Source organism: Sceloporus occidentalis, unplaced genomic scaffold (genome assembly GCF_023333645.1).
Source record: "Sceloporus occidentalis isolate IW3139 unplaced genomic scaffold, rSceOcc1.0.p SCAF_4, whole genome shotgun sequence".
Lineage (NCBI taxonomy): Eukaryota > Metazoa > Chordata > Lepidosauria > Squamata > Phrynosomatidae > Sceloporus > Sceloporus occidentalis.
In genome coordinates this window covers 146,570,107-146,582,538 of record NW_028316984.1, presented here as the reverse complement: position 1 = coordinate 146,582,538, position 12,432 = coordinate 146,570,107, and the positions used below count along the sequence as shown (strand labels likewise).

At 37.7% G+C, this 12,432-nt stretch overlaps 1 protein-coding gene across 2 annotated transcripts in view; it reads left to right on the top strand.

The window, feature by feature from the left end:
* KNL1 (kinetochore scaffold 1) overlaps positions 1 to 12,432 on the top strand; it is a 45,660-nt gene that overhangs the window by 13,009 nt on the left and 20,219 nt on the right. For both annotated transcript variants that reach the window (XM_089521939.1, XM_089521940.1), the window contains exons 8-14: positions 130 to 167; positions 1,817 to 1,869; positions 3,672 to 8,435; positions 8,979 to 9,126; positions 10,310 to 10,377; positions 10,918 to 11,016; positions 11,247 to 11,362. In XM_089521939.1, the coding sequence (XP_089378065.1) occupies positions 130 to 167; positions 1,817 to 1,869; positions 3,672 to 8,435; positions 8,979 to 9,126; positions 10,310 to 10,377; positions 10,918 to 11,016; positions 11,247 to 11,362 (5,286 nt within the window). The remainder of the gene's footprint in view (positions 1 to 129; positions 168 to 1,816; positions 1,870 to 3,671; positions 8,436 to 8,978; positions 9,127 to 10,309; positions 10,378 to 10,917; positions 11,017 to 11,246; positions 11,363 to 12,432) is intronic.

The following is a 12,432-nucleotide window of genomic DNA, read 5'->3' as shown; positions in this document are numbered from 1 at the left end:
ATTGAAATTTCAGGCTCTGTAGAAGTACTGATCTAAATCCAGGACTTACAATTTTCTATTAATACTTGTTGCTCAGTCTTCTAAGATGTTCTTTTATATAATTTAAATGGTGGTGTTTGTTTTTCTAAGAAATGAAGATCCAGATGTTGTCTCATGTGAGATCACTGGTAAGTATAAACAAAGTAGATAGTCAAAGCTTTTCCTGTGTGTGCTTTTCTCTTGGTTTTGTGAAATGATAATTACTGCTAGGTAGTCATATAGATTGTTGAATTTATCTGTATTGTGAAACTTCTGATCCCAATTGGTTTAGGTCATAAAGTCACACAGGTTTTGATAGCTGGTAGAATTAAACAGTTTGCATCTTCTGTGGACTGGGATTAAACTCTATTGCATAGGCAAAATGGATAGGAGGATCATATACAGTGAGGAATTGCTTAGAGGAAAGGAGGCTGAAAGAAGAGGGCAGAACAGATAATCAACTGATTAAAAAGAACCTGTAGTATACATACTATAAGTGAAGGAGGGGTGACTGTCTATATTACTTGTTCAAGCATCTTGGAACATAGTGCTACTGGTGATTTTACCATGCTTTCAGACATGTTTTTAAATTTTGCATGGGCCTTTTTTTCAAAATAGAAATTGACTGGACAGTCATTTTCTTTCATGAGGAAAAAGGGCTATACATGCTATTAAAATATGAGGGAGGATTAAACAATGCTCAAAACACGGTGAAATGCCAGTAGTATCCTTCCAACACTTGGGAGACAGTATATTCCATTTGGGGACACAATATTTGGGGATGGGGATAGGCCCTTTGGGGGAATTGTTTTAAAAAATGTTCCACAACATGCTCCTGAAGGCCAGTTTCACCATGTTTTCAGCTTACCTTGGGTTCTTTTAGTTCCAGGGGAGGTCTTTATTTAACCAGGAACGAAAGTGGAATTTGACTTCTGGTTTATTTCATGATTAAATGAAGCCTAGGAGGGCTTAAAACAGTGGCAAAATTGCACATGGAGATAGATATTAGCAATATAGGGGGAGGGAGTTAAAATGTTTTAAAAATCCAGTGGGGCACAATCCAGGAAGATTGTAGTTCTCCAAGGTACCAAGGAGAGACCAGTGCACCTCCTCAACCACAGCCAGCTGCTCACTCTTGAGGTGCTTCAAGCAATCATAAGTTGGAAACAAAAGCTTAGAAGCAATGTTCATGTTGATTCTGAATGGCTGTGCATTGATTTGAACTAAGGGTCCGTACAGACAGGCCAAAATAAAGTTGCTTCAGGTCACTTTGGAGGTATGCTGTTTAAATGACACACATATCTTAAGAGGCCAGAAGCTGCGCTCCAGTCCTTAGGATTGGAGTGTGGTTTGGCGTAGCTTCATTTAAACAGCATACCTCCAGAGTGACCTGAAGCAGCTTTATTTTGGCCTGTCTGTATGGGCTCTAAGAAACATAATATATTGGCTGCACGCTTCCAGTTTCAGTTTTGTTCTGTCCAACTGTGGGATGGACCTTTGTGCTGTTTAGACAAAAATTGACCTCTGAGCATCCCAAAGTGGTCACATCTTCTCCATGACTTCATAATTTTATTACTTCCCAGTTTTTAAACAGGTTTTTCCTCTTTGTAAAATATTGAAATCCTGTCCCTAAATAAGCAGCAACAGCCCCATGCTAAAATATGCTGCTACTTTTTACATTTGGCCCTTCCCACCACTGTAGTGCAAGTTATCTGAATCTGAGTTTGGTCCTTGGACTGAAAAATGTTCCCTACTAACCAGAAATGAAGGTATTAACATTTATTTTTCTTCATAAAAGGGATGAACACTTTACTTCATGCCCCCATCCAGACATCTTTGCAGCAAACAGAGGTAAAAATACAGGGTTTTCTTTTGTCCATGTAATCTAGAGTCTTTGTTGCTAGGTCTCTTACAATTTATGCATAAATTGTTTGAACCTTTTGCTGTCACCTCTGCTGGGCAAGCAAGTGAATTGATGGCTCACTGAATGGGGGAAAGTTTCCTTTTCATTGGGACAAAGAGGTGCTGTGCCCAGATCTTGCCTTTCTTCCCATGATGGTCTCACAATTCCATCTCAATCAGGAAATCATTCTACCTACTTTCTACGCACACCCATTAACAGTACTAGAAAAGACACTCCACTGTTGTAATGTTAGAGTCCCACTTGTTCTTTATGTCCAGTGCACAGCTGCGTTTCATTGTTCCAACTGACTGTATGCTTTGGTAGACCTAACACATAACTACTGTACAAGTTTTTCCACGTTTATCCAAATGGGTAGTGGAGATAATATGACTTGCCTATGAACTAGCTAAACAACCAGTCCCAGTCAGCCTTAGGGCACACTTGATGAGGACAATAGCTTTCCTCTGAGGTGTGATTCTGCCTGATCTATATAAAGGCACTATGTGGTAACAGCTGTCCACATTTATTTGACATTACAGACTGGACTGTAGGTCAAGGGCAGATGCCTGGTTTTGATGTGCTAGGCTTTCCTCTATCCTTCAATTACTTTAGTGACCTGACTCATTATAATATGGTAAGCTTCATAGTCATCAATTTGTGTGAGGCATAGAGACCACAAAGAAGAATAGCTTGCTTATACAATTAATGGGCCAACCAAACTGCAAAAATCACATGATGCTGGCTTCTTCATCAGGCAAAGATGTTAAAAAATCATATAGGAGAGCGGGAAAAAAGAGTCACATGCCTACATTTTGTCAAGATGTTATTCTCAGTTAAAATGGTATGAAGGGATATCTATGTAGGCAGGGATCACTCCTTTCTTTTGGTCATGTGGGCTCTGGGATACAAAGGTCCAAAACACACTGCAGAAATAATCCTGTTTGAGAATGCTTTAACTGCCCTGTGCTACTCAGTGCTAAGTAATCCTGGGAATTGTAGTTTATTGTGGCCCCAGGGCTCTCTGGCAGAGAAGGCTAAATGTCTCACAAAACTACAGGTCCCAGAATTCCCCAGCATTGAGCCAGGGCAGTTACAGTGGTCCCAAACTGGATTATTTCTGCAGTGTGTTTTGGACCAAAGAGTTGTAAAGTGAAGAAAATAAAATTTGAAGTCCAGTAGCAACACAAAAAGATACTTCCTTAAACTAAAGTATTTAATGCATGTTAAGAAGGGGGATACTTTAGTTCTGGCATGTCTGCTGATGTGTACATTGCTTTGCTTCATTCTGAGGCCAAAATGAGGCACCCAGTGAAGATCACGTGGCTGGATACCTCATTCTGACCTCAGAGCAAGTGACCTGTGTTAATGGACAGGCCGGGTGGCACAGTGGGATGTGTTTCAAAGGGCTCAGGATCTTCCAGGAAGATCCAGAGCCAACAGGAAGATATTTTAATGCATGCTAAGAAGGGGATATGTTGGTTCTGGTTCTGAAAGGGCTGGATGTCATCCTGTCTGTTTGCACCAGAACCAGGATTTGAGCCAAGCATCATCCAGCTTCCCCATTGAGAGGATTGGGGGAGGGGGCTGTTTCACTTTGGCCAGTTTAGACAGGGCCTAAAATGAAAAGAAAGCTCTGTATTCTTTTACCAGGTAAAAGGATAAACTGGCCTTTTAATTTCAATGTCAGTGAAATCTAAGTGAAATTTAATTAGTAATTTAATACTCAGAAGTTTCTATTTGTTTTTAATAGTGTTCTGATGCAAAAACTGATCAAGAATGGAACAAAATGAATAGAACACTCATCTTTTCAGAGGAAAATGAAATGGACATGACATCTGGGCACACATATGACATTGGAATCTATCAAGAAACTGACAAGACCAAGAAAATAAATTTGAAATCATTTTCAGATGATTTAAAATCAGAAAAGGAAGTTTCACAAATTAATGAATTTAATTTCTTTGGTGGCCCTTCCAAAATAAAAGGTACCGGTTTATCTCAACAAATGATGAACATTGAAAATGCACCGAAAATTGACTTTGGTGACTTCTTGAAAAGCTTGAAGTCTGTAAATAAGCTTCCAACTGGAGTTCCAGAAAGAAACATTTGTTCTTCAGAGGAAAATGTATATTCCCATTTGCATGAGGAAAGCTGCAACACAACCTCTGCCTTTGGAGCACTTCAAAATAATAGGCAAAACCATATACCATCTATACTTTCTAATGAAACTGCTGTCACACTTGCTTCAAAGCAGTTAGCTTCTGGACAAGAAAATGTGGGCATGATTATTACCAATATGGAAAGTGTTTTGCCTCCTGAAACTAGCTCACTTAACGCAATAAATTCCAAAGAGAATCTCTGGAGGGATTGCTCAGTCAATTATAACAAGAACAGTGGTAGATTAAAAGCTTCTAGGGGTCAACTTGGTGTTCAAGAGGACCAAAGTATGTGTGCCGATGAAATAACTGTGAACCATATAGAACCAATTGCTGACAAATATCATATTAAGATAAAGAAAGATGACTCATTGGTTTATGAAAATGGTATAATGTCTGTGCCCATTGGTTCTGTCACTTCTATGCCTATTCTCCATGCAGACAAAACTATTGCTTTTTCTATCTTTAGTGCAGATATGGAACTGACAAAGAGTTGCACAGGTTTATCCTGGGAGGGAAATTCCAAGGAAACAGGCTATCCTGCTCATGGAGATTTTGTGAAAGAGAGAAATAATGTCTCTAGATTAATGGAACGAACTATTTTTCAAGAAGAGGATATGGACATCACAAACAATCAAGTTTCTGCAAACTCTTATCTAAAGAGTACCCAACATTCTATTTTCAATGAAAGAGCTGTTCCAACTCAAGAAGCTACTTATAGTAAAATGGATCAAAATCCAGGAATACAGAGTGGTCCTCAGACATCCTACCTTCCTAAAAGGAAGGAATGCAATCGCCACCTTGGTGATGAACCAAGCACAGGATCTGTTTTCTTTCTTAATAATAGCAATTTAAAAAGTCAAGTTACAAAGAATTCTGGAAGTCAAGCAGAGCATCAGTTTCTTTCCCTGTCTAGTGACATTATGCAACAGGCTCATACAACACCAGGGGAAAATAAAATTAATATAAAAAGTGGACTTTCAAATAATGCAATATCCTCTATTCCTCAAGATAAAACTACTACATTTCATTTCAGGGAGAATATGGAAATAACTAGACCTACAGCTTATTTAAGAAATAATTCTCTGAGTCCTGCAAAATTCCATACTATGCCTCAGCAAGGAATGGGAAGTGATAATAAAAATGTAACAGGATCAAACAGTAATAAGACTGTTGTATTTTCCCTAAGTAAAGACCATGAAATGGAGATTAACAAGAGCTATACAGTGCCAGTAAACTACAATATGCAACAGAGTAAGAGAACTCCTCAAGCACTCTATCTACAATCGATGGATGAATCTTTTCATGTGTTTAATAATGATATGGACGAGACTAAAGCTATAAAAGGCATGATAGATCAGATTATGGAAAGCCATAGTGATCAAGCTATACAAAAACAAAGTAATGAATCTGAGAGAAGGGCACTTACTGGATCAACCAAAGATAGGACTGTTGTATTTTCATTCACTGATGAGAATGAACTTGAAATTACACAGAGCCATACAGTGGCATTAAAACATGATGCTGTCACCAAAGACAACGACATTCCTATTTCATCAGCTCTGCCTTCAAATAAAACTTCCATGTTTACAATTGGTGAGAATATGGAGATAAGTAAGCCTGTTGAATATGTAACTGAAAAATCTCTGAAGAAGTTAGATGATTCCTGTCCTATGCTAGATCAGAATACAGGACTTGGTAAGAAAAGTGGATCAGCTAATGAAAAAACTGGATCTGCCCTGATTGAAAGCAGTGACACAAAACTTACAAAGAGCTTTACAGTACCAGTAGAAGGAACTCCTCAATTAGTCCCCCTAATTTCTGAAGAGGAAACCAGCATGTCTGTACATAGTGGTTATATGACAATGAGCAAATCCACAGTTTTTGTTCCAGCAGATAAAACTATGCTGTTTATGCACAATAACAACATGGAAATAACTAAGCCCATAACATATACATCTTTGAAAGATACCAGTGTCAAAGGTTTGCAAATGGAAAAAGAAGAAACTAGCAATGTGTTTCTTCCAGAAAGAGCCAAGGAAGAGACTACTGTGTATTTGCATGAAGACAATGAAATTGAGATTACAAGGAGCCACACCGTGACAGTAAACCATGATATTCTCCAAAAAGTCAAGGTAACCCCTCAAGGACTGGTTTTAGGTTCTGCAGAAAAAAAACATGCATTTGCACACCTGAGTGATGTAACAATTCAGTCCAAAACATTTGTTCCTGCAGATGAAACATTTATGTACAATAGTGATATGGAAATAACAAAACCTCTATCAAATGCATTTCTCAAAAATAGCTGTTTCACATCTTTGTCACAGAAAGGAAAAGAGATTAGGAAGACCACATTACCAGGCTCAAATAAAGATGATACTATGGTTTTTTCACAGTGTGATGCTGAAATGGAGATTACAAAGTGCCATTCAGTGGCAGTTACTCGTGGCATTGTATCTCAATATGAAAGGAATCTGCAAGGATTATTTTTTAAGGATAATATGAATACTACAGGATCTCATACTGTTAGTAAGGAAAATTTGTATAAGAGCTTGATAAAACCAGGAAAGCATGCCGAAAGGGAACTCTCTCCAAACAAAATGGTGGCTGATGAGACAGATATCAATAAAAGTCATACTATAACACTTAATAACAAATCAGATCCGCTTTGTGAACCAACCATCCAAGCTAAGCTCCCTTTTCCTGTTGGCACAACATGTACAGTCACGTTTTACCAGGATAGCATAAAGGCCAACAACTTTCCACCTAAAACTACCCATGGTGGAAACCTAGAGGAAAGCGAGAAAAGAGAAATGCCAAATGAAGACCTAAAACAGAGTTTGAATCAAGTCTTTTTGCATACATGTGATGGGAAAATACAGGATGTAGATGTTACAAAATATCACACAGTTTCCATTTATGGTTGTAATAATGATGGGCCTGGTGCTGAAAAAGAGATACTAAACTCCTTCACAAAGTCCACAGAAAAGACAGGTTTTTTTTCAGATGGTAATAACAAGGAAATGACTCAAAACTACACAACAGGAATTGAAGTTATGCACATGAATGATAACAATGAATGCCATCCAAATTCTGAAGCCAGATTTAGCTCTGAAATTCCTCCTTTGGCTAGTGCTTATGGGGAAAAACTAGATATTGCTAAACCTGAGAAAAATCCATCAGACACATCTATTTGTCCTGCCAGTGTGATGCTACCTGTATGTCTAAATACTGAATTAGGGCACCAAGACTATTTGAAAATTAAAGAGAACCAGCTAGAATTGTGTACACCTAATATTAATAATTTGGGGAAAGATCTTACATTAGATATTGTTTCAAATGAAAGAAATGATTTCAAGTTTCCAACCATGGATCCAATATTATCTAAAGAAACTACCCTTGGCTTAAACACAGAAAAAATGTCTATTTTGGTTAGTGAAATGGAGAGTCTGAGAAATGATCCAAGGAAGTTGTCTCAGTCAAAGCAGGAAGCTAGCCCCTCCGGAGAAACAGATGTATTTCCATTTGATGATAAAGTAAGAACAAAATATGAGAAAGAATTGTGTGAATGGGCTGGTATTACAAAAGACTGGCAAAATAACTTGGAATCCCCTACCATCAATACATTTTCTTCAGAGAAAAAGCCAGTACTTTTATCTGAACTATCTGGTGTTTACAACTCCTGCCAAAAGTTCAAAGACACTGAGAAGAAATCAGGACTTGTTTTACTCACTCAAGATGTGTCCAATCTTGAGGAGGCATTGCCCAAATTGACAATGAAGCCAGATGATCTCCTGAGTTTGAAAGAAGATCTTAAAAAAGAATTGGATATTGTTGCCTCTACAGAATGGACAAATACTGGTTTTACAGAGGGTGCTTCTGTTAATGTACCTTTAAATACTATGCGTACAGAAGGGTGTAACTTTAAAAAATTGCCTTTGGGTATCTTTCCAGCTAAGCTGCCAAATAAAAGAAAGTCTGCCCTTTCCAATGTAGAATGTACTATTGCCAGATCAGAAGAGAGAAGAGAAACTCAAAATTCAAACGTTTCTCTGCTTATTAAAAGATTCTCTGACAAAATCACACAAAACTCAAGTCCATCCTGTTACATAAATGAAGAATTGCTTCCTGCATATGTAGAAGAAATGGATTCTAATGAGTCTTTAAGTTATGACATGCCAGAAAAGCTTTATGGTGTAAGGATAGATAAAGAAATTGCCGGTGATGAAGGCTGTCTGTCTGAAGGATTTGAAACGAATAAGAGACAAAGGACTTCAAATCAAGGAGATGAGGAACTTCAAACAGAAAAGAAGTTCAAGGTAGATGAGAGCTGGAGCGGTGCTGCAGATTTAAAGCAGGTGGGTTGTATACAACTAATTGGACACTGTTTCTTTTCCCAGCATAGCAGAATCGGCTTCTGTGCATTATATAATTAAAATAATGCCTAACAATGGATTCTCCTGTGAGGTAGTTGTTACAAATTCACTAAAGGGCCATGAGTAAGTGATTGTTTCATTTGCTATGTTGTCCCATGCTTTGGAGCATTCCTAAAAGGACTCAACTACATGGGAGTCTTGGTCCAATTTTGCTTGATTATTCCTGGCAAGTTGGGAGACTTGTGTCTCCCTTTTCTGGTCCTTGATAGACAAAATGTGCAGTACAATCCTGTACGTAACTATCCAAAAGGTCCACTGAATTAATGGGTACTTTCCCCCAATTAAGATAGTACAGAATTGCAGCTTAACATTTTCTGTGAATCTAGCAGCCTTGTGGATAACATTTCACTGTGGAGTATCTCAAAACTGCTCCTTCTGATGATCATGGCATATAATAATAAACATTTTTAGTAGATATACAAAGTAATCTTACTGATCTAATGTTTATTGCTGTTTTAATTTTAGCCTCTTTGCAGCACAGTCATAGCTCATAACAATGGAGAAACTCAAGAAGGTAAAAATGTTCCGGAATTGATACCTGTGAATCTGGAAAAGACACAAAGCAGCAACAGCAGTTCTCTGAATTCAGTTAAGATTGATACAGACTTCAGTAGTAAGAATTACTTCTTTATCTGATTATTTTGGTTTCAGATAACTCCGTAGATAAAGGAACTATAATATTATTTATACAACTGATGTTTTTCTTTCCGTAATAAGAGTGTTTTCAGGCTTGGCTTGCTTCACGTGCAGAGTTTATACAAATGATATGGATAAACTTCAGCTATTCATCCTGTGTGTCTCCCTATGTCTTATCCTATGCCTCTTGGTTTATTCTTATCTTCCAAGGGCTTTAGTGTCTCCTGACGTCTTACAGAGTTTATGAAAACAGCTTGCTGAAATATTGCATCTGTATGCGTAGTTTGGCTTTAGTACATTTCAATGTACTAAAATGTATTTTAATACATTGCATTAAAATAATCACCTTCATTTAGTACCTTTCAATTCATGAAACAGTAGTTTCTTTTGCTTGAACGATACAAATTGAACAATCAGTTTCATTGCAACAATACATATTGCATCCTCTAGTTTCCTCCCAGGACAAAGGGAAGACTAGTTTGGCCCTAATCATTGGGCAGAAAATGAGCAGCCCCTCCCACTACCATAAAAGAACTCTTCTCCAACTGCCAGTTTTCCTGAACTTGGAAGAAGAGGGAAGGACATTCTGTCCTCTACCATTGACCAGTAGATGAATAAAGGCAGTTCTTGTAACCTGATTTGGAAGTTACTTGAGTTCTGTTATTAGGGTGAGGAATCTTTAGCCCTCAACTTGTGGTGAAACTTTGGTCCTCCTCCACATGAGTTGTCCATCACCCTCATGCAGTATGGCCTCTAATTAGGGATTGTAGGAGATGAATTCTAAAACATCTAGAGGGTTATATGTTCTTCCACTATATAACTTCTAAAACAGTGGATTACTTAGGTTCAGTAACTTTAGAGAAAAACTTCATTGTACTGTATACTAATCATGCTCTTATAGATTTCTGTGCTACAGCTTGGGGTGTAAACATTTCTCATTGTCAACATATAAAAGACTCTACAAATTAATTTTTTAAATAATCAGAAACAATGCTTAAAGAGATTTTGTCTAGGAAGTGTTTAAGAATTTGAATAAATAAATTCAGTTTGAATAAACTTTCTCTCTGAAATAGTGCTCACTCAAGACTGACATGTTCTGAATATTCTCTGTGTACATAAACCATAACCTCTTGTTTATCTGATCTCCTTTTTCTTCCTAGTTCAACGAAACAGTGAGATGGAAACTCAGTTTCTTGAGGACAGTATTTGTGAACAAAATTTGCGGGAGGTATGTTACCTTAAAGCCCTTAACCCTCTTCTTAGTCAAAAAGTGTACTGCTGCAGTTGTGGAACATCCTCATCAGTATTTCCAGCTTCATATAGAAGACGTTTTTTGTTCACATAAACCTTTAGGGCTAAGCCCTACTCTCACTGTAGCTTTGGGACCTTCTGCAGCACCAAAATTTTTCTTGACATTTTCATGGCTCTCAGAACAGGTATTCAGCATGGGGGATGCTTAGAGAGGGGAGGGTTGTGATTTCTTAATTCACTTTGTGGAAGCTGCCTGTGCAAGTAGAAGTACAGTGCTAGAGTCTGCTACTGCAGTTTAATTTTGCTGCTGTTCTGTTGTGGGGGGGGGGGTTGTATTGTTTTTTAATTGTTTCAGTTGAGATTGCTCTTTTTTGTTTTATTATCACCTCAAACACAAATGACATTGTAAGTTTTGTATAGAAACAAAATATAATTTATTGATTTTTTTTAAAAAAATTGTGAACACTTGAGCAGTGAACCCATTTTAATTAGTTATGCTTGGACTCCTTAATTTCAGAAATTACAGGAGGGTACCATAACAGTCCGTGAATTTTTCACACTTCTCAAAGTCCACATTCTGATACAGCAGCCTCGGCAAAGTCAGCTCCCACCCAAAGTGAGTATATGAGCATGCAGATTTATATGTAATTACTTACATATAGTATTGAAGAATTGTATTGAAGTATTGTGAAGAAGCCACTGTACCATTTAAAACACAGCTGGCCTTCTTGAAACAGCTTTAGCAACAAAGACACACTTAAGCCTATGTTTCTCTTCTACATGCCTGTCATGATCTCTGGATTCTTAAATCCGTAGAACAAGTTATGTTTTTCTTCTTCTCTTTAGTATGAGATCAACACAAATCCTACCCTAGAAGATGAGATTATCAGTCAGTATGTGTATCGTCCGAAGTTGCTGGTTTATGATGAAGACTGTCAAACCCTTTGCAAGATAATAGAAAAGTAAGATTTTTGTATCAAAGTGCATTTTGCATTGTGTTTAAGAAATACTAACATCTGACAGATTTATATTACCGTTTGTCTTCAAATGGTCTTTTTAATGTGATTTGCATGATAGTATTTACTGGAAGCTTTGCATACTTTCATAAGAAAAGATATTGATGATTTCTGCCTCATTTAAGTTAAGGTTAGAGAATCCAAATAACCCTGACATTTCTCCTTTCCTTTTGTTCCCCACCTTTAAGTATAGGTGAGACACAGCAGATTTGATCCATTACCAAGGGGCTCTTTAGTTATTTTTATTTAAAACTGTTATATTCCATATGTATTCAGTATATTCCAGGATGGGGAACATGTTGGACAGAACCAATAACATTTATTTGATATTATAAGTTAGACAGGTTCATGTCAGAACAGGCAGCATATGGAAGGACAGTGCTGCAGTAGTTCAATGAGAGCATATGTAGCCGCCTTAATATAGGGACTTGTGGAAGTCCCATTGCTGGTGGAGCTCTGTGCCATCCTGAAAATGAGGGGTTGTACTCACCATGAATTTTCATTATGGGATAACAGGAGGAGCAATCCACACTCACCCTTAAAAAGGGGGGTGTTGAGGTTAGGGGTAGAGTAGCCAGGGCAGGTTGAAATAAACTGGCAGGGAAGAGAAGGAGTCCAAATGGATATAACTTGGGGGGGGGAGGCTCTTGCATCATTGGTTAGCACATGGTCTTTAACCCATTGCTGCTGGATTGCCCCTCCTGCCATCCCAGAATGACAGTTCAAGATGAGTACAACCCCTCATTCTATCATGCTACATGTTCAGTTTGTATGCAAAAAATATACGAAGAGCAGGCTTGGACTCAGAGAAATAAGAGTGAAGATAGGAAGAAGGTACATCAGAAATCTAAGCTATGTGAATGATGCCATACTACTAGCAGAAAATGTCATAGATTTGGAACAGTTACTAAGGAAAACCAAAATAGAAAGAGCAAAAGCAGGCTTACTGATGAACATAAAGAAAAATAATGACTATAGAGGAGCTACATAAATTCAACCTAGAAAATGAGGAAATA